The sequence below is a fragment of the Desmodus rotundus genome, chromosome 1 (assembly GCF_022682495.2).
Source record: "Desmodus rotundus isolate HL8 chromosome 1, HLdesRot8A.1, whole genome shotgun sequence".
Lineage (NCBI taxonomy): Eukaryota > Metazoa > Chordata > Mammalia > Chiroptera > Phyllostomidae > Desmodus > Desmodus rotundus.
Genome location: NC_071387.1, coordinates 187,282,647 through 187,304,633, shown reverse-complemented (window position 1 = coordinate 187,304,633; position 21,987 = coordinate 187,282,647). Strand labels below are relative to the sequence as shown.

General features: G+C 46.5%; 1 protein-coding gene across 6 annotated transcripts in view; it reads right to left on the bottom strand.

The window, feature by feature from the left end:
• The window catches only part of TRIO (trio Rho guanine nucleotide exchange factor), a 322,397-nt gene that overhangs the window by 106,966 nt on the left and 193,444 nt on the right, over positions 1–21,987 (bottom strand). For all 6 annotated transcript variants that reach the window (XM_053913973.2, XM_053913947.2, XM_053913953.2 and 3 more), the window contains exons 14-21: positions 18,670–18,865; positions 17,677–17,843; positions 15,716–15,835; positions 13,647–13,838; positions 13,105–13,254; positions 8,829–8,943; positions 5,034–5,149; positions 1,797–1,919 (exon numbers count right to left, since the gene is read on the bottom strand). In XM_053913973.2, coding sequence (XP_053769948.1) covers positions 1,797–1,919; positions 5,034–5,149; positions 8,829–8,943; positions 13,105–13,254; positions 13,647–13,838; positions 15,716–15,835; positions 17,677–17,843; positions 18,670–18,865 — 1,179 coding nt within the window. The remainder of the gene's footprint in view (positions 1–1,796; positions 1,920–5,033; positions 5,150–8,828; positions 8,944–13,104; positions 13,255–13,646; positions 13,839–15,715; positions 15,836–17,676; positions 17,844–18,669; positions 18,866–21,987) is intronic.

Here is a 21,987-nt window from a genome sequence, read left to right as displayed (position 1 = left end):
ATTTGCGGAAATAGAATTTAAGAGTAACAGGAAAACCCTTTCGTCCACATTCCACTGGGAACACAGCTGCCATGCTCCTCAAACCCAGACAGGGACACCCACGTCACGCTCTGTGTGCGTGGCGGCCCCGGGAGTTGTGCAGTGGACAGGCTGTGTGGCCACGCAGAGCAGCCTGCAGCGTGCAGCATCGCTGAAACTTCCAGGCAGGGAAAAGGGGCAATTCTTACATCTACCTCTGAGTGCTACCTTAAGTATTTTCTCCATACCTTTATATTCAAAGGATATTCAGAGAAAGAAATGCAGATCATACCATCCACATAATAACTGCCATTTATTAGCCCACCATTAACAAAAAAGAGAATCACACAGCTAACAGTGTTGCATCCAAAGGAAGGAAGAGGCTTGATCCTTACCTGCAGAGGCAGGACAGGCTGGCTCCCCTCTGGGTGCCCAGGGCCCCTCTATCATGGCGAGGCTATCCTGCCTGCCTGCCTGCCTGCGCCCACCCGCCCAACGCTCACGGCACCCCACGAAGGGCCAGGTCTCTTCACCAGCCCTGCAGTGGTCGGTCTGTCTGTAGCTGCCCTAGACTATGTGTTGCCTCAGAACAGAACCAGGGGTTCTGAGTGCCCGGTACCCAGAGGCTGAGTGGAAGGAAATTAGCTTAGAGCTTGAAATAGGGCTGAGGGACAGCTGGGAGTGCAGGGCTGAGAAGAACAGGAGGAGTCAGAAACCGTTACAGAAAACATAAAAAAGTACAAATAATGAACATAACACAATGTAGCTGTCTTTATCTCAAATGATTAAAAAATTCCTCTTTGACATGTTTTCAAGCCAAGTTAAGGGCGACACACACACACAAATCAATCTCTTTACTTTATAGGAACACTTCTTTTTAACCAAGAATATTATTTAACTCGATCATTTACTCTCTACTCTTCAATTTAATTGTTAGCTTTTTCTAAACATTCAAAATCTATCATCGAAAGCGGAGGCACTTCTGAAAATATTACAATAAATTATATTCAAAAACTTTGAAAAACAAAACGAAGAATGCCACGGGTTGCAGAGGAGACAGAGAGTCGCCAACTGTTCTGAGGTCAGGGAGGAGGGGCCCCTGCAGGTCACTGTGGAGACGCTCCTGTATTTGCTTAAAAACTAGTAATTCCTCCCACAGACTGCATATACCGTAGAGGTGTGTTCGCTTTTATTTTGACTTTCGGGGGAAAACAGAAAACACCTCCAGTTTTACAAACCTGTGAACCACCTCCTACGGCACTGGCACGAAGCCCGCTGGCTGCAAGCGCAGCCGGCTCATGCGGGGCTGAGTGCAAACGATGCTACTGTAACAGCTTCCACTGACTCACGGGGCGAAAGAAAACACCCACAGAACAGTTCAAGTCCAGCTGGCAGCACCAAACAGTGCTTCATAAAAACTGCCAGTACTCAGAAAATAGATAAGAAATCAGAAAGAAAAAGAGAACAATAATGAAAAGGACACTAGAGAAATAAAAAGGAAGGAGATGGGAAGTATTTGCGGAAATCAGAGGAAGAGCAGCAAACAGATAAATGAAGGGAAACTGGGGGGCAAGCGTGAAAGGCAGTAAGAAGTACCCCAAAATTCACGTATAATGATCCATTTCAGTCATCCTGTTTCTCGCTTCATAGAGTAATTCTTAAATGACACTTTGGAGAGTTACTTTACCTACTCAAAGTATCCTGTTCTAGGCTATTCGGGAAACACCTGAGGGGACGTACGGGCCACTGAACAGACGTGCACAGCTGATCAGACGCACCTTCGCGGTTATCTGGAACTCCTCGTGCTCCTTCAGCAGCTCCTGGGTGTGCTGTATGCTCGAGCCCGTGGAGGTGTGTGTGGACAGGTAGAACTCCCCGTTGTCATGGATCCATTCCAGAGCCTAGGCAGGGAAGGAACGAAAACACGTTCACGGATGAACAGTGGTGAAGGAGGTCCAAACAGCCGAGTATCTCGGGAAAGTGGGAAGTCATAGGCCGCGGTGGTGCACCTCGAGAAGTACGCACTCAGAGAGACAGAAAAGTTTCTGAATTAAGTGTCATAATTCTAAAACTTAAAAAGAAATCGACAGTCTAGAAAGTTGTCATTGTGTCACTTACATAACAACAACAAAAAGATCAAGTTTCCTGTAATTATGAACCTAAGTCACAATAAAAGTACTAAGATTCTTCTTCAAGAATATGGGGGCAGTGTGGGGTGAAGGGGTGGGCTGAGACCCTCATGGTGTTAAATAATGAGACATTCCCGTCACTGGGACTTTACAACCTGAGAAGTTCTAACCAAAAGAAGAACAGAACACAGATGTGAATTCCTAGCTTTCAAAAGTACAGTTTTAAGCCTTTCTTCCCATTCCTGGGTCTGGTGAACACCCAGGCGTGGACCCACTTCGCTTGTTTTGAGGGCTCCTGCAGCGCACCCATCACGTTCGGCCTGAATGAGCTACGGGGTGACACTGGCAGAGGACGTGGCTTAACCCTCCCAGTTGCAGGAGAGAGATGACCGCGCCTGGAGGGAAAGGGGCCGGCGGGGGTCAGCCTGCACTGGAACGGCGCCGTTCTCACGCACCTGACCTTTCATGGTTTTAGATGGCAGCCGTTTGCTTCCTTCCGTTTCCCCACAGCTGCGGTGAAATCAGACTTATTTAAACACACACATCTTACACAATGTATGGAAAAGCAGGATGAGAAACTAGAGGCTTTTGTATCTGCCCTTTAAATCTCAAAGTTATCCACCGTCGTTGCTGGTATTGGAACAGAAACATTACCGTCTCTATTGGACATTTCGCAGCACGTATAGGGTTTTAGGAGAAAAAACAAAAAGAAACCCATGACCCAGATTACTTACCATGCAGTTTACTGGCTGGGAATTTACTTTTGTTATGCCCGAGGGTGCCTGTCCCATCTCAGAAACAATGTTAACATTGACTCTGAATCAAGGCAGAAAGCCATGTGTCAATTTATTCAAAGGTCCTTGGTTTCTATATCCACACAGCTAACGGTACCCGAGGGCCTACTATGGAGTCAGGTGCTGGGTGAGGCACCGGGGAAAGGGAAGCTTAGACCCTGCTGCTGTGGACTGGGACGGGGAGACAGATGGAGAAAGATACACAAAAGACAGATGAGAGGGGGAGACTTGCTTAGAAGTGCAGTCAGTAGAGGTGGTATCAAAGCTGGGGCCTGCAGGCTGAGAAGGGATGGAGAGAAACTGTGCAGGGTGGGGGGAGGTATGGGGGGGAGGGGGAATACCCCACAGCCTGGAGCGGAGGGAGCTGGGTCCACTGCAGGGAGAGGCTGGAGGTGAGGCTGTGGAGGGCAAGGGGTTGCTGTGTGGAGAGGGATTGGAGTGAGGGGAAGGAGCCACACCAGTTAGTGAACTGGTTCAGAGGTTCAGACAGATCTGACACTCACAGGAGGTTTCCACCTACGGGACTGATGAAGGGGTGAAGGTGGGAGACAGGAGTCAGGAACCATACACCCTGTAAGATGAGGGGACACGGGGCACAGTGACTCTTCAGTCCACTTCCGCCGAAGTGGAGCCATGCCCAAGACAGTGGCTGGGATTATCAGTCTGGGCTCCACAAATGGAGGCCAGGGCTGCAAGACAGCAACAGAGAAGATAACAGAGGAAAGAGAAATACAACAAGCCTCAGCTGAGCCCTGGAGAAGGTCCACGTGCAGAGGCGGAGACAAGAAGAGGGGGCGGCGGAGGTTTAGACGGCGGAGGTTTAGACGGTGGAGGGCAGGCTTCTCCCAGGGGAGAGCCAGCGCCGGAAGGCCCCTCTCCCCCACCAGGGAGGCTGCATCCAATGAACCTCAGGGCACCACCCCCAGAACTGCAACCCGGGCAGGGGCCTCAAAGACGCGTCTGTCGTGAGCAATCGACACTGGCCATGGCACTGTGATGATGGCCCAGGACAGAGCCCAACAGGTGCACACAGGTCATCCTCGATCGTGGCCTAAACTTAAAGATTTTATATTTGGCAAACGAGCTGACTTTAGGAAAAAGCAACAACACATTATCCCTGTCGAGGGAATTATTTACAAGTTTGTTCTGTGTAACTGAATGATTGCTTGTCTTTTGACAGAAAAATAATAAAGATATGTGAGAGAATTATGAAACAATCTCTAATTAGAAGTCAGGGCTGCCCAGAATCTAAAACATGGTTGAACTGTTTTTAAATAAAGTGTTAAGAAAATGTAATTTAAACATTAAAAATGCTACTGCTTTCCACCTCTGCTGGAAATATGAGAACTATACCTGGTAAAGTCAGCCAAGACGAGGAAAAGGCCGAGGCATGAACTGCATCAACCTCTGGGGAGTGAGGCCACCCACTGGGAGACTAACACTCACCCACAGGGAACAAAATGTGCCCCCTAAGTGGGAAACCCGTGTGAGGAAGACGTGACCTTCTTAGGCTGTAAGGTTTCACTAAATGCCTGCTCTGTGACAGGCACACAGTAGGCAGACAGGTGGATTCAGACAGCGGTCCAGGTCTGACGTGGTTACTGTAGTGACCAAGCTCCTTCACACGGAGCACGTGAGACAGCTCCACAGATTCTTAGGCTACTGTGAAGGCCAAAGAGAAGTGACAGGGATCTTAGTGTTCAAGTTAGGGGCCCGACAGACTTCCCCCTAAAATGACCTTCCACGACTTCCAGTCAGGCCAAAGCACTTTATCCCAAAACGACTTCAGAAAAGGGGATACTGCAAACGCATCTGCATTAGCCAAATGCATGAACTGTCATCATATGCAATGTGTACTCTGCCGTCTTAAATACGAGGTCATGACAGTAGAGACAAGCTGAGTGACATACTTGTTGGGGGCCAAAATCACCAAGTGACACGCTTTCTGAGGCAGTGGGGTTTTCTTTTTACACCAAACGGTTAACTACGAGGCGCGGCCTGTTTGGGTCATCAGAAAGTGGTTTTGAAACTGCTGACATGGAGGTCGAAGTACAGGGTGGAGGGCACCGGGCAGCCCAGTGTGACAACTGACCTGCTTGGCGCTTCGCTCAAAGACCACGTACTGCTGGCACTGGTCCAGCCGCCGCTTCCGCATGGTCCAGTAATGCAATACCCTGTTCTCCCGCTGGAAGAGCTCATTCAAGATATCTGAGAGAACAGAGAGAAAGGCGCGTGTTGGCGTTTGCAATCAAGGAAAACGCCCGCAAAACCTCATTCACTTTTCATTCCAGTGCCACTGCAAGAGAGATTTCACACAAAGAGCCACACTGCTTGCTTGTCGGTGTTCTCAACGAGCCTGTCAACCAGAACCCTCCTTAGTCTCTTACCCCAATTTACTATCAGAGGATCGAGATCCCTGGAAGGTTATGGTTGGCCTCTAAGACCTCGGGGTCACGGGATCGATGGGCCACGCCACTGCCTCCCCTGCGGGGCAGTTTGTCAGCATCAGTATTAGCTACTTTGTTCAAGACCATTAAAACCTTCCCGCATACAGAAGGAATTTAGTGCATACTAAAAGATGGAAGTCAAAATGGTGAAGGGCTAGAAGAAAACAAAAGGTATTTAAAAAAAATATGAAGTAGGTAAAGGCCAAAAAACCCTGATTACATAAAAATTAAGATGGTCATAACCAAACAATAACTGCCATAAAAACACTGTACCAAAAAAAAAACAAAACAGGAAAAAGTATTGGGAAAAGACACTGACCTAGTTTACTTAATAGTCAAACGTAAAAGGTGAACAATCTGTAGAACATGAAGTTTACGATTTTTAAACTATGGCCACCAAACACAGAAACACTCTAACAAGGAGACGTCTCCCACCATTTTCCAGGCAAGCACTGGGCTGTCATCAGTGCTGGAAGGGGTGGGGGAGGTGCTCGGGCCCCTGTCTTCTTACTGAGGGTGGAGAACGGAGCCCTCCTCGCAGAGGGCAGCTGGCAATAGGGGGCGACACTGGGGTGCTTGTACCCTCGCACCAGGATTTACCTTCCAGGTGGACGGCGCTCACACAAGCAGCCACAGTGATCTGCACTCAGATGCGTGAGCACTGAGGCACAGCAACCTGTGAGCCCATGAGCTGGGGGACAAGTTAAATCAGTTACAAAATCACTATATAGGCATTAAAAGGAATAGAGCAGATCTTTCAATCTGATATAAAAAGATGACTAAGATATACTACTAAGTGACTGAAGCAAATTGCAGGGAAATACAGTCCCATTTGGGTAAAAAAAAAAAGGCAGGATGGGTGAGTGGGATCTACCTATGTTCAGATTTCCCCACATGCTTAGACTTATGCGCACAGAGAGGATGCACAAAAAACCTTGACAGTGGTTTCCCTGGCAAAGGAATTACGTAATTTATATGCATTTGTCTCCTTTCAAACTTTTTACAGTAAATCTACTTTACTCCAGAAGTTTATAAAATAAGCATATAAAAAAACTTCAGACAAATGATCTCACCTAGAAGAGGAACCTAATGAACAAAACAAACAAATGAGCAAAATAGAACCCGAGGCGTGGGAACAAGGAACAGACTGACAGGCACCGGGATGGGGGGAGCGGGATGAGGGGGGGAAGAAGGGAAAGGGCCTGGTTAAAGAATATGTATGAATGACAATGACCTCTGCACAAGGACAACAGGGTGGGGATTGACTGTGGGAAGCAGCAGGGGGCGGAGGAGGGGCAGAGGGCAGAGCTGGGGAGAGCAATGGAGGAAATTTGGGCCACCTGTAATAGAACAACAATTAAAAAAAAAACAACCTTCAAAAGAAAATTCTCAAGACTGAAAATGCAAGTCAAACAGATGGTGACTAGCCTAGAACTCCACTGAACTGGAAAACTCCACTAAGTTTCCACGGACGTTCACTGAGTTCTCAGTATGCTGAGCACTGAGTGAAACAAAGGTCTGTGAGCAGCGTTCGCCCACCAGCTCGGCGGCCCTGCTGCAGTATCCTCCTCACTCTACCGGAAAAGTGAGCTAGTTTCGTAAAACAGATTAAGACTTTGAAATCTGAAGCCCGTCAAAAAATTATGTTACCTCTTAAATGAAAACATCACATGTGAAAATTAACATAAACCTCTGGGTCTTTTCTGCTCTCTAATTTCCAGTCTCTGCCTGCCACAGGGCTGATTTGGGGCCTGGAAGCCGCTGAGCAGAGGGGCGCCCTGGGGCTGCCTTAAGCTCCTGAGGGTTATTCTGATCATGTGGGCTGACCTTTCTTGGTCTGTACCCTCTGGGGGTCATACTGTCTCCTCTGGCACCGACACCCTTGCATGAATCTACTGCACTGACCCACCCATAAACCTTCCGTCCCCAAGTCTATGGTGAGAGAAAAAGAACATTTCTTTTTCAACTCTCCCAGCAGGCGGCATGGTGAGAAACACTAGCGAACGCATGGTGATTATCTGGTGAGTGATACCCCCCTCTCACACATGCGTGTGCGTATCAACTAGTACAACCTAGAAAGCTCCCTAGAATCTTCGATCAGAGCAGAGTATGCCCCCAAACCAAAAGCAACATTGAGAGATGGGAGAAAGGAAATGATTTTTCTGCGAAATGAGTCAAGGAAACTGATTACCAATGCACAGAACTTGCTGGCAATGAGGATTCCTTTTTGCTGAAAATGACTGCTCCTGTTAGTCACTCATTTTTCCCAAGAGAAAAGCCCACTGACTAATGAGTAAATCAATCTCATCTGTAGACCTTTGAGGATTGTACCAAAGTGAGACAAAATCATTCTGTGACAGCAGATGAATCAGATCACCAGGGAGGAGAATGCAATGTACAAAGTTTTTGCCGATCATGTTTTAAAAAAGTGTGGCGTGAATCATTAGTTAAGTGGTTGTTGCAATTTTCCCCTGTGAGACTCAGCTGCACGGGTGCGGCTGTACGCCCTCCGTTTTCTCCTATACCTAGAACTCACTGCTAGGCTCCCGATGAGGAGTAAGCCGACAGAATGTGGCCTCCACACTGAGACTGTTTTAAACATCTCTCATCATTTTCTCAAGATCCACTCCCATGTCATTTCAATTGAATTTGAAAAACTATGATTACATTTAAGTTTAAAATTATGTAATGCCTGATTGCATCTTCTTTGTAAAATACTCAGAATTCTACAGAATAAAAGTTTAAGTCTTCTTCACTTGCATCCACACCAATCCTATTTATCATTTCGTATAAATTTTGCCAGATTTTTTCTATGTATTTACATATGCATGTCATATTAAAAACATGGCTTTATAGATTTTATACTCAAGTGATATCAAACTATATATTATTTTGCAATTTGTTTTTCTTAATGATGTTTATATAAATAAAATAGGTAACACTTTATTTTGCTTGTAGATAATTCTAGTTTTCATTTTTTCCCATTTAATATTTTTACTTTAACAAAACAGTCAATGCCAATATATATCATCCTAAATCATGTTTTTTCTGTTCATATTCTTCCACTTTATTCAATAAATTAGGAGTCTGTATGCAAGAACCAGCAGAAGTATGGCTGGCTTGAGTGTGGTTGGTAGGGTAATGATATGGGTGTAATAATTTATAGTTTTAATTTGAACTTTTCACGTAAAATGATATGGTGTGCTTGAGTGTGATACTGTTATGCTACAGAATTACATGCTTATATGAGTTTGTAATAAAAAAGGGGCCTTATTTGTGCTGGGCCCTGTATTTAATATTCTATTATTAAACTAAGATACTCAGTAAGAACTTTAAAAATAGGAAACATTTCAAATGAAGCCCTGGGTCAAGACTTCCAAGCACATCCTGCCCAGCTCCTCCCGTCGCTCGCCAGTCAGCCGAGTCCTGGCTGTACTCACTTTTTACTTGCTGTTCGGGGGCTTTGACATGCGTCACCATCCCCGGCATGTTGACACTGTTCCTGTGCAGGTACTTCAGGAAGACATCTGCATTCCTTCTTGCGAGCGTGCAAGCCTAAGAACAATGGAGAGCGATGTGCTGTTAATCTGACTAAAACAAACACGGATTTTTGAGTCCTTATGGACACGAACTGGCTCTAATATATGTCTTTACTGAAAGTGTTCACCTGGCCAGCTATGGTCTAGAGAATACATAGTTTAAATCACATTTTGATTTAAAAAAAAAAATGTCTTGGAGCCCTCGCTCTGATGAAGCTTCCCTAGGGAGGGGCCCAGGGGGCAGGGGGCGAGGGCAGCTATTGGCCAGTGAACAGAGAGCAAGTGAAACCCTTCCCCAGGCCATCCTTGAGGTGGCCACGTCCACGGCCAACCCCTAAATCATACACAGCCTTGTGAGAAACCCTGAGCCAGAGGCCCCCGCTGGGCTGTGCCTGGATTTCTGTAAGTGGCAGGCAGTGTGATGCTTTCGGCTTCTGAGTCATAGAGTCTGTGTCTCTGCTGCCACTGCTCGACCTGCCACTGTGGGTGAAAGCGGCCGTGGATGATCCGCAGGTGAGTGAGGGGGATGGGTTTACCCTCAGGGCTCTGTGCCAATCCTTGGTTTAAGCCCTCGAATTTGGGGGTGGTTTTTTATGTGGTGTTATTTTGGTAATAGATAACCGATATCACATGTTTACAAACTGAAGGGACCAAAATTCTGCCACCCTGAAGCTGCTTTTTGGGGAAACTGATCATTAAGAAATGAAAGACTCAGAAAGAACCTTTGACCCTCCCCCCTTTTCTGCCCAAGAGAGACAGACAGGAAGGAAATCTTAGGATATTTCCTTTGCCTAATTCAGGAGTGTCAAAGTCATTTTCACTGGGGCCCACATCAGCCTCGTGGTTGCCTTTAAAGGGCCGAAATAATTTTAGGACTGTATAAATGTAGCTACTCCTTGACTGTTAAGGAGTTGAAATTATATTTGGCCCTTTGAAGGCAACCGCGAGGCTGATGTGGCCCCTGGTGAAAATGAGGTTGACGCTCCTGGCCTAATTTGAATTAAGTATGGTAAATAGAGGGCTTCAGGCAGGAGCCTGTTAGCTAAATACTCCATGTGAACCAGAGCCGTGGAAACAAGCAACAGTCTGACAGTCGTAGGAGGGGAGGAGGGGAGAAGGGAATGATGGGAGGAAGCGGAAGGGACCAGTCAAGGACATGCATGCATGACCCACGGACATGGACAACGGAGAGGGGACTGAGTGTGGGGAGTGCGGGGTGGGCTGGGTGGAGGGAGCAAAGGGGGAAAAATTAGGACAATTGCAGTAGAATAAACAATAAACGAATAAATACCCGGCGTGTCCCGCAGTTTCTGAGTCACCCAGCAAGGTTTTCCTGCCACGTGCTCCGCTCTCCTCCACCGCCTGTAAACCGCTCACTCTCACCTCGCACCCTTTTCTCCTCTGTCCACAATGTCTTCTACGCGTACACTATGCTGCCTCACTGTCTTTGGGACTTTCATGGATTTATCACGTCTATGCGAATTCCCCACGCACATGTATTAAACTTGGATTTTCTCCTGTGTAATCTGTCTCTGTTCATTTGGTTACTAGCCCAGCGAGAAGAACTTAGAAGATGGGAGGAAAGTACTAATATGTTTTAGCCCCCACAAAACCAAATAAGTAATTTCATTAATATATTTAAAAAAGAAGAGTTAAGTAAGAGAAAAAGAATATAAATATGAAGTGGAAGAAGTTAAGGAAAACACACATTGATTATATCTGAATAGGAAATACCTTGCACACTTCCGCCCAGATCTGGAATTAATCTTTTCATCACAGAGCTCTGCCTCCTTCTTGTGGTAAATGGTGCTGAGAGACCACAGTCTGGGCACGAGGGGTGTGCATTATTATTGGGTTGGCCACTGTTTCTAGGCCTTTCCCATAGATGGAGCTAGAACAAATTTTTTAAAAAATAAAGCTAAAAATGTATCCTGCATCTCTACTGTTGAGTCTAAAAAGGTCAAGAATGTACCGTGCCTTTTCCACATAAACTCTATTTTAGATGAACCTAACAGCTGAGGGGGTAACAATCCCAGCTAATCGAGGAGGAGAGGATGGCAGAACATCTCCGTTTTGCCACTCCTAAGGAACGATGTCACCAGTGGCTACTAAAGCCATTAGGTGAGAGGCTGGTGGGGAAGAGCATCACGGGTGAGCTGGACCCAGCACGTCCGAAGTGCTGATGAACCCTCACACTGCTGAGATGAAAAACAAGTGGACCTGTGTGCCTCCTGACGTAACACATGGAAGTGCAAGCACCACCCATCAGGTGTGCTGAGTACGCGCACACGTGCACACCTGAAGCCAATCAGGGCTCTCGACCTAAGGCAAATTCAGAGAATCCAGGAAGGTGCTTTCACCAAAATCGGAAAAGTGGGAAACACCCCAGAGTATGAAAACCTTACTTCTTCAATTAGTAAATGGTAATGAAAGAAAGGGTGGATTTAGACGAAGAAGGACTGAAGAGGCATACTAATCAAATCAATGTTTGGATCTTGATTAAAACCATGTATAAAAAGACATTTGCGAGACAATCAGGAAAATTTGAACACTTTGATTTTACATGAAATAAGTTGTTACTAATTTTTAAGATTCGATACTGGTACTGTGGTTGTTTCGGAAAAGTGTAATTTAATGTGCAGATACTGGCCAACGTATCTGCAAATAAAATGAGGCAAGGTCTGGAACGCAAAACCACCCGGCGAAGGCAGGCACGCGCCCGCACGGTGATCACTGCTGAAGCCGGGTGAGATGCACGGGGTTCACCTCTGCCCTCTTTGGTTTCTCTGGTTTTGTACGCACCTTTAAACCGCCATGACAAAACGCTGGAGGACGTCCGGCAGACAAACACTACAGAATTCTAGTGACCAAAAGGATCCGAACAGGCCTGTGATCATTTTTGCTTTTTAATTGTACCGAAATCTTTCTTCATTACATTAACCACGTTAGTGTTCAGTTTTGTTTTACACTAAGTGGAGTCCAGACAGAAAGAGGCAAACTGTGATTCCAACTCAAAACATCTAATACTGGCCGGCATTTCATAAACTTAACAGCAACAAGCATGGAGGGACTTCCAGGTCCTGTGTAGTGACTCTGGGGAAGCTACAGCGGCTTTCCCACCCTGATTTCTTGAAATGGAAAATCACTGTGGTGGAAGCTCAAAACCAGTATACCGGGTAAGAATTTTCAGGGAGTTACCATTTATTCTCTCAGACTAAACAATAGCCTTCCCTGTCAGGACGGACAAGCACCTTCAGAAACGAAACAGCAGTTACTAGATGTCACAGGAGAGAGTGTCAGAGGCCGAATGCTGCAGCAACGAGGAAAAACTAAACCCCGTAAAGCAGCAGCGAAAATCAACCACCACACTGACTTTCAACATGTCTGCGCGCCAACAAGGTCCTCAGAAAGTCTGTCCCAGGAGGAAAAGAATGCAGCGTGGAAGCGTTTGACCTCGATGCTACTACAAACACTTTGGCCACTATTGAAAGTTTCATTGTTTGAAAGCACATCGGTGACTTAGGTGCGAACAGAAAAGTAAATAAACACACACACACACACACACACACACACAAGGAGGCTTGAAAAGGCCCTGATTTAAAGCTTCTCAGAGTTACAGCTTACAGCCTGGCCCGAACTGAATTAAATTTCTCCTGCAGGAAACATTTCCTGAGTAAGTAACAGAAACTGATCCTGTAAACCACAAGAGGCGTTCCTGCTTTGTGTCTACACTGGGCTCATATATCTTCTGAGATACAGCCTTTGTTCCTGAGAAGTGAATTTCCAAAGGAAGATTATTTTAAGGCATTTTTGATTCACCAAATCAATCTCTCTCTCTGTTCAGAATCATCTGGCATTATGACTTTCATCTGTTTTTTACTCACAGATTTCTAGCTTTCTCTGTGGACATTAGAGAGACAACGGAAATAACAAAAACATTTTTAAGAAACTCTCTGAACAGCTAACCTATTGCTCATGTGACGTGGCCCTGACTACTTCCCACACAAGGGGAGAACTGTGCGCGGTGCGGGGCCTCCCCGGAGAGGGACAACGGCATGTGCACCTGGCCCGGGGGGATCTACGGTTCTCCAACAGGCCAGCGCTCCGTACCCCCTTCAGGTGATGTGTGTACACTGCTCAGTGAGGCATCAGCGCCCCCCGGGAAGCCAGCACATACCTTCAGGAATGCTTCCTTTTGCTCAAGGTGCTTGCTGATCATGGGAGTGACGTGATCCGTCTCAGAATTGGGGCCCAGTTTGTCGGCCCCTCCACACCAGTCCTCCTCTCTCTTATACTCCTGCTCCAGGCTCTCGAGGACACTGCAAACCTGTGGGCAGAAGCGAGGTCCAGGCTCAGAGGGGGCCACTGGCACCTAAGGGCACGATTCCGCATCTTTGGGGAGCATTTTCAGTCAGGCCCTGGGCACGAAAGTGCTGGCCTGAGGACCAAGGCCACCGGAAGGAACCTGGGCTCCGTCTTACATGAGGACAAATGCAGGCCTTTCGGAATGAGGACAAAATAATAGCTGAGCCTCCTGTCTTTCAGGCCATATACTTAAATGAGAGGAAAAGGAGCGCCTTCTTGTGCTTTGATACCTAAGCTAAGCAATGGCTCGTTCCATCATGATTGAGGAGTTAAAAGACTGAGTTGTCCACACTAAAATTAAGCTCAAAATAAAATGTCAGTTGGGAGGCCCAGGGCTAGCCCCCCCGTCCCTACCTGCTCCGAAGTTTTGTAGAAGGCGACGGAGGCGTTCACGAGCTTGAGGCGGTCTTCCATCTTGAGCATGAGCTGCTGCCAGTGAGAGGCCACCTTCTCGGCGCAGTCCCTGATCATGTCCATGTCGTAGTGGTTGGCCTGCAGCATGGCTTCGGCCTTCTGCTGCACCTGCAGTGCGCTCTGGTGCGTTTTCTGAGCAAGGACAGCAAAAGGGGGGCTCACTTAACAGGGGCGTCACGCGTGTACTGGAGAGGGACCGGGCGGGCCACAGTGCCTCTGTTCTGCTTGCTTTCACAGAAGCAACCTCAGTTAACACACATGAGCACACTTCCTTCTAAAAACACAGCCGATAGTTTAGTTAAAAAAAAAATAAAGTTCTCACGCCTGGCAACGACTGCTCCTATTTAAATGACCTAATGAAGGATGAAGTGCATCAGGACTTTCCAGAACAGGCTGCAGCGGTGGGGCGTTCAGCTCGAGAGCAGGCGCAACCGTGCACAGCCATGTTCTGGAGAAGCTGTTAAAATGTTCCAAGTTGATTATTCCCATCGATCCTTCTTGTAATAGCAGCTGCAGGCAAATGAACAAGTGGATAAAAAGGGGGCTGACGTGAGTACTTCTATTTTCATTTTCAACTTTAACTCTGGCCTGGTGTAAAAAGTTTTCGAGAACTATTGATTTTTTTTTTTAAAGAAAACCTTAATGAAAAGCTAAGAATAAACTAACTGTTTTCTCTGGAGGTCCGTGCCATAGTGAACCTGTCAAAGTCACACGACAGTCTGGGAAGACCCCCGCTCATCTCCTCACTTGGAGACCGTGGATGGGGCTGCGAGGCCGGCTCTCTCCTGCAGACGCACCGCCAGGCAGGGCAGCAGGTGGGCCTCTGTGGACACAGACTCTTTTCTTTTTTAACAATAGCAACATGTTGTATTTCGTCTGCGAAGGAGCTAATGATCCCATAAAACACTGTATCCAATATAGTTCCAACACCAGACCCAGGATGTGCTCTGACAGTTTAATTAGTAGAAATCACTTGGCATGGTGCACACATTTCAAAAGATTCCTGGGGTCCGGCTGCAAGAAGAGGTGTTAATGTGTGTCCATGGCACTGATTAGTCAAAATCTAATCTGGGGAATAAATTCATGGTAATTCCTGTGGCTTCCTTCTCTGGCTGACAATACACAGGGTCCGGCACAAATAAGAATCCTTTTTTATTACAAAATCATAAGCATGTAATTCTGTGACATAACAATAGCACACTCAGGCACACCATACAACATTTTAGGTGAAATGTTCAAATTGAAACTACAAATCATTACACTCATATTATCATCCTCCCAACCACTCTCAAGCAGGTGTTACTTCTGCCGGACCCTGTATATGTAAAGAGAGAATGAAACAAGTTTTCTGTAATCAAATGCTCCTTTACCCTTCACTTTACCTTGAGACCACCTGTCCTAATTATTACGGCCCCCCCCCCCCCCACCCGCCAGGAAACCTGAAAATAGTCATCTACCTGCTGTGGGAGGGAATCTGAGCAGGCCTGAAGTGGGCCCGAGCCATCCTCGGAGCACCACATGGCACTGACCCTCTCGCTCGGGGGGAACGCTTTCAACCAGGCTCGGAGGAGCGGTCTATCGGGAACAGTGAAGTGTGATCTGTGCCTGGTCTTGGTGAGCCGCCCGGAGCGCTCTGTTCAGCCAAGGCTGCTCACGTAGCAGGGATGTGCCTACGACGCTCGCAAAATATAAAAAACCTCAGCCAGGGTGCCAAGTTGGGCTCCCTGGTGCAGGCTCCTGACCCGGGAAGGTGCCTCCTGCCAGGGCCATCTCAGCTGGCCTCGGGGACCCTTGCTGTGAGGCTGTCCTGCCTAGTGTGCACAGTGTCACTCCAGTGCAGTCGCCAGCCTGTGGCCTTCCCCTAGAATAAACTGTCGATTTGTAAGCACTGCCGTTTTGGGTTCCGCTGACCCTGTTTTGGCTTCCGGGGTCAGAGCCACGTGAGGGGATCAGCAGGCTTGCCTTCAGGTTGGAAAGGCCCAATTCAGAGACGGGCCGAGTGTTCCTACCTCGATAGCATGCTGGAACTGCTCGTGTTCCCTCTGCAGCTGCTCGGCTTCCTGTAGCGAGCTGGCCGTGATAAGTCCTGCGTTCAGCATCGACTCTCCATTGCGGATCCAGCCCAGCACCTGAAACGTACACAGGGTACTCCAAGCAGCGGCCCTTCCCCGGGGAGCCTGGGGAGCAGCAGCGACGCGATCCAAGCTGGCAAGGTGGTCGAGCTGCTCACATCAGCTGCAAAGTGCTGGTTTCCTTAGGACCCTGCTGCCACCAGCCTGACAACCTGCAGCAGTGCGTGATCTAAGTGCTGCCCTTTGAAATGGATCCCCTTATTTTAGCTGCAAATGGGAGCTGGAAAGGTAGAGGGTCCAGAGGACGGTTATTAGTCCGCAGGTCAAAACAGACTGAGCACCACACACTGGAAACCCTACTGCCACAAAGAATTCTCTGATAATACAAAAAAAAGTATTTCTCATTCCTTTCAGTCCTGATGAAAATGCAAAATTGGCAAACTGCTTGATAAAAGAACTATTTCATATCAGTAACAAATTTTCCAATTTAGTATCAGTATTAAACGGCACAACAACCTAAGTGTGAATGAAGCTGTACTATATATAGTGCTCAGGGCCACACCACGAGATTCTCAACTTCATACACCAAGAGGGGTCAAATCTGGCTGCAGAGACGCTGGAGACTGTGGAAGGTCATTTGGTAGTTACTCGTGGCAGAGACCGCTCATTCCCTATTTTCCTTGTCCCCTTTACTCAGAAGACTCCAACTGTTGGGGAGCTTAAAACAAAACCACTTCTCGGCCCCTATTACAGCCTGGCTGCAGATATGACACAGTAATTCTAGCCACTGAGGTCCAAGCAGTTCACCACGGAGAGTTTTGTGAAAATATTCTTCTGATACGTGTGTTGCCTCTTTCTTGTCAAGCTTTCCCCTTCCTGATGTCTGGATCGTGGCGGCGATGGTTAGGGCTACAACAGCCATTTGGCAACCATGAGGAAAAGGCTGCCGTCATCAAGCTCGCAGCCTAATACACCACAAGGCTACTGGATGGACACCAGCCATCCTACCACCTTCTGAGTCAGTATGTGAGGAAAACAACTTTTTTAGCCACTATTTTTGGATTCTGTTACTCACTAGGCAAATGCGATTCCTAGTGAATATGTTAGTCTATTCCTTTATTTCTCAGATGAATTGTTTTATTTTTGGCAAGAAGGAACACTCTATTAACTGTTCTTTAAAAGGCAGGTCACATACTTCATTCATCACACAGGAGGCCAGTAGGCACTCTTTTGAAGAGTTCTGTTCAATAGCACACCTGCTTTAGTGTGAGTGCTGCCCACTTTCGCACCGCACTGTGCTCGTGGTCTGGGGGCATCTTGAATCCCCTCCAATCAGACTAACGGGCACTTCTGTGCATCTACCACCAAGCCATACTGTCCCTGCATCAGGCCAGCGTCCAGTGGTTTCGCTGTGCATAAAATGTGACAGATGTGCAGAATATAAGTACACATGGAATCCCACTGGCGCTGGCAGAAAGCAATCTCTTCCAAAAGTTCCACTTTATTTTGCCTTGCTATCTGGGCTGTGGCAGTAGAGACAACACAAGAAAACCCTAGCCATATACACAGCCTGTGATCCAGTCCAGATTCACAGCAGTATATTTGGCAGAAAAATCATACAGTCGGTTGGACCAGGAAGCAAAGTGTACAGGGTATAAACAAGAGTAGCACTAACAAAACAAGCTAAAGGGATGTTCCTCTCCAGGGCCTGCTGGGCAGTGACGCCCTTCCCACTGCAGCGCGAATACCCAGCTGTAGGTATGAGGGCTGGGAGTGTTAGATTACACGTCAGGGCGGTGGTTCTGATCAGGGACAAGCTTTCCCAAGGCCTCCACGTCCCAATTACCAGATCCTTCATGAAGTCCATGTCAACTGGCTCTCCATCCAGCACTGTTTACCTGCTTCACTTCCGCCTGCAGGTGGCGAAGCTGCACACACTGCTCCAGGTGCTTCCGATGCTGCTCTGCCGCCAAGTCCAGTTCTTGCTGCTTTTCATGAAGAAACTCCAACAAGTCTTGTACCCGAGTGGCCATGTCTACATCTCTATCACAAAGCAGCTCCACACCTGCGGACATGGGATGGAGACCCTAGAATTCAACTAGCATTTCAATTTGTTCTTAAGGGGTGAACGCCCTTCTGCTTGTGTGAATCCTGTGACAGTGGGGGCCAGGCCATTACTCTGAAGGCCTAGTTCAAGGACACAGCCAGTGCTGGAGTGTTTACCCCTGCCTCGGAGCATGCAGATGTGCCTCAGAAAGTGTACTTGACGTGTTAAAGACAAATGTAACAGTGTCTAGCCGACCACACTAAACCCATTTCCTGTTAGTCTACTTCTCCTATAATAACTGAAAATGTGACATCCTTTATAAATGAGTGAAGTTTGGCTTGTTTGTGTTATCTGCTGTATAACTAGTTTACTTTTTAGGAAGCATTTAATAGTAATATTTGTGTAAAATTAGTAACATACTATGCAGGTTGTTGCTAAGTTGTTAACACTGGTGTTCTCTCTACGTTTTTGAGCCTACAGTGCCATCTCCTGGTAAAACATATATTCAGAAAAACAGAATGTGAAAATATTTTCTTGGGATTTACATTTTGTTCAGGGAGATACAGTAGCTAGATCATTTATAAAATTAAAGTCCATGCTACTTACAATATCACCTAAGAATATTAAGGGTAAGAGCACTGACTGTAATGATGGATGTGATCGTATTATGTTGGGGGCGGGGGCGGGGGCAGCCAAATTGTTTTCTTTGAAGAGGAGTTATCTACAGCCTCTGCATCGCAGGGGCTAGCTGAACCTTAAAGTCATCCCACTGAAATAAACTGTATGAGTCCCCACGGGGACAGGAAGAAGCCACAGCTGACACCGAATGGAATGCACTTCTTACCAGAGGCCTGCACTTCATTGACGTACTGCAAGAGGTCCTGCCCCTGGTGGATGACATCAAAGGTCAAGTTGTTCATGGTCAAAGCTTTGTCTGCGTGGTGCTGGAGGCGCTGTTCCGCTATGGTGAGATCTTCTGTGTCAAAGTCATTCATTTGCTGAGAAAGCTCATCATTCCAAGACTCAAGGTCTGAGATGATCTGACAGAGGAAAATCTCTGTTTAGGATCACGACTTAAAAAATAAGTGTCTGTTGCAATAGCTTCTGTGCCAAGTAAGGAAGACACAGACTCATGTGATTGTGTCAAAAGGGCAAAGAGGCCAGTTGAAGGGGCTCCCACTGGCCAAAGACGGGATGATTAGACACTAAAAAAATAAAAATTACCACGGTTGAATAAAATATATTTAAAAATCTATTATTTCCTAATGATGCTTAAAAAGAAGAAGAAGAAGAAGAAGAAGAAGAAGAAGAGCTACAAGCCAAAAATTAAATTAAAAAAAATTGGTTCTGATTACAGGGAGACAGGGAACTAACTAATCTTCATCCTAAAAATTGTTAACTATAGAAGAAAATTATATAAGCATTTAATGGTGAAGGACAGTTCCCCTTTATGAATACATCTAGCTATTAAAAGTAGAAAAAATGATAAAATCAGAACATTTAATTCTAATTTTGTTTGAAATTCTAGTAAACTGGGTAATGATCATCACTGCACAGTAAACCATCACGAGAAAGGCTGATGGGGAACCCAACAATGGAAGATCTGGCTGCCACCTCCTAAACCCACAGACCAACCTGAGCCTCCCTGGAGGGGCGGGACCAGACAGGACACGCCTTCTGAAGGGAAGAACTAGGATGTACCACCTGTGGAGCAGTCTTGCCCAAAAACAGAACCTGAATTCTCATCAGGTCTTTACATCTGACTTCTAAGTTTACAGGAAATACCAGGGAAAGAAAAACAGCTAAACTACCTGGAAGAAATCAAGTGAGCAAACGCAGAAAGCGGGACCGGACAACTAATGACGTTATTCCAACAAGTCATGGCATGGAGGGAAAAAGGGGCAGGTGGAGAGATGACCCCAGATGACAAGGCTGAGCAGCAAATGCAGGAGTGGACTCCACACAGCCCCTGAACCCAAGGCACCGGCGGAAATCTGAGCAGAGGCTGGAATTCCAGGACAATCAGCATGGCTGTCAGACGGGGGAGGTGGGTAGTGCACTGTCGCTACGGTAGTGACCGGCCTCATTTATTAAGAGTCTTCAGAGTGAAATGATAGGCTGACCAAGATCTTCTCTCAAGCACCAGAGCACAACAAAGACAAAAGAAGGGATACCTGAAGCAAGGGGGGCAAAATGATGTTGAATTTGGGGGGCAGGCAGTTTATTGTACTCTCTTCACGACTTTTGTGTAGGCTTACAACTCCGTAACATAGTTTTTTAAAAATTAAGAGTGAAATTATAAAATCCAAAAAGGGGGAAAAGCTTCTTGTGGAAGAATATTATACAATAAACTTGAGTGGAATGACATTTCCCATGGGTCCTAATTTCCTTCATCCACACGAGCAGTAAGCAAACTACTCTGAAGATTTGTGAATGTGAGGGTACACAGACTGCAGCCAGGAGGTGGGAGTGACACCGAACTTAAGGCTTCCCCAGACTCCTCCTGCACAAATCTTTCTGCTTTATCCATTCATTATAGGAGCCTGTAGACAATACGTACCTTACAGTGATTTGTTAAGGTGTACTTATTTATAAACTAATAGATTTAAATAATACTAACTAGACATAAACCAAAAGCCACTGAGAAAAATATTGTTAAAAAGGAAAAAAATTGTGCTATTTTAATAAAAAAATTTTTTTTAAAAGGAAAAAAAATTACCATGACTTAACCTTTGTCTCTAAGGGGAATTTTCTTTCCTAACGTTTGTTCCCTAGCACGGAGGGTGAAGCCACTGAGGGGTGGTGGGAAGACATAGACCGGCCACAGGGCCTCACAGAGACATGTCAGGCCCAGACAACACTCAGGGACAGCAGGCAAAGGGACAGCAGACAAAGGTCAATGTGCCAGGCCAGCAGGACTTGAAAACGCTCCCTTGGCATCAGGAAACCCGGGCCATCACCCCGATCAACGGATCACCAGGAACAGTCCCGCTCAAAAGTTAACATTACAGCTTGTGAGCCGCACAGGCCAAGAAAGAAATCTGTGCCAAAAGCAAAGTTCAAGAAAGTGAAAGTCATTTTTGAATATGGATTATTTGGAGAAACACCTTGGAAACAATTTTTTCGGATCTATCCCAGAATATTTTGAGAGTCTAAGTTCTTCTTCCTAAACACGTCTATATTGAAGACTGTCCTGTACCTAACCTGTCACAGGGTGCTACAGTAATTATCATGTTTTTCTGTCAACAGAGCAGATTTTACTTGGCTATCTGGAGGCTGAAATAGCAACATCCTAAGCCATAGAAAACCTCCATCCATTTTTGAGACATGGAGCTGCTACTCCAATTGACATACAGAGATATGGAGGACTTGAAAAAAATTAGCCAAGTAACAGATGAATTTCTACCAACACCGTAACTCCATGTTCCCCGTGGGTAGTGAGATGAGGCATTTTCCCAGCTGAAACCATAACTGCTCAGATTTTCACGTTTCAGGACCATTCAAGGAAAACAAGGCTCTAAGGATGTGACATGTTCAAAGCTTTTAAACTCTATCTTAGCTGGCCTGTGATTGGCCTGAGGTTCTGTCTCCTAGCTCAGGAAAGCGCTTGCCCTCAGCCTGGCACCGCGGCCTGACTGGGGCCAAGTGGGGTCTTGTGCTTCAGTGTGGGGGAAACGCGTGTTGTGGGTTCCTGATCTCTATTTTAAAACACTGGTTCAATGAAAGTAGAAATACAATTAATTTTCCCCCTTTAAAGTACCATTAATTCAAGTGAAGCCAATTTCCCCCCCAATATCTGAATGTACCCAGGACAAACTTGAAGTAATGTTTCAGACTGCTTTGTGTTCCTTTAACTGAAACTATTTAATAAGCAGCTACATTTACAAAAGCAATTCCTCTGAAGTACAGGTCAGAGAGGAAACCAGGCGGTTGGGGCCCCTGCTCCCACGAGGTGCAGGCTGGGCCCAGGCGCGGCAGGTCCAAATCCGCCAAGGCCAGCACGCTTCTCCTCCATGTGGCTCCAAGTGGACTTAGGGGTCAAGACTCTGAGGGAAATATTTTTTAAACCAGGGACATGTGCAGGGTTTAATGCTTTTCTTGTCATTAACTGATGGTGATGATGATAACGAACCCAGCCAAGAAGGCCTTTCCTTCAGGAAAA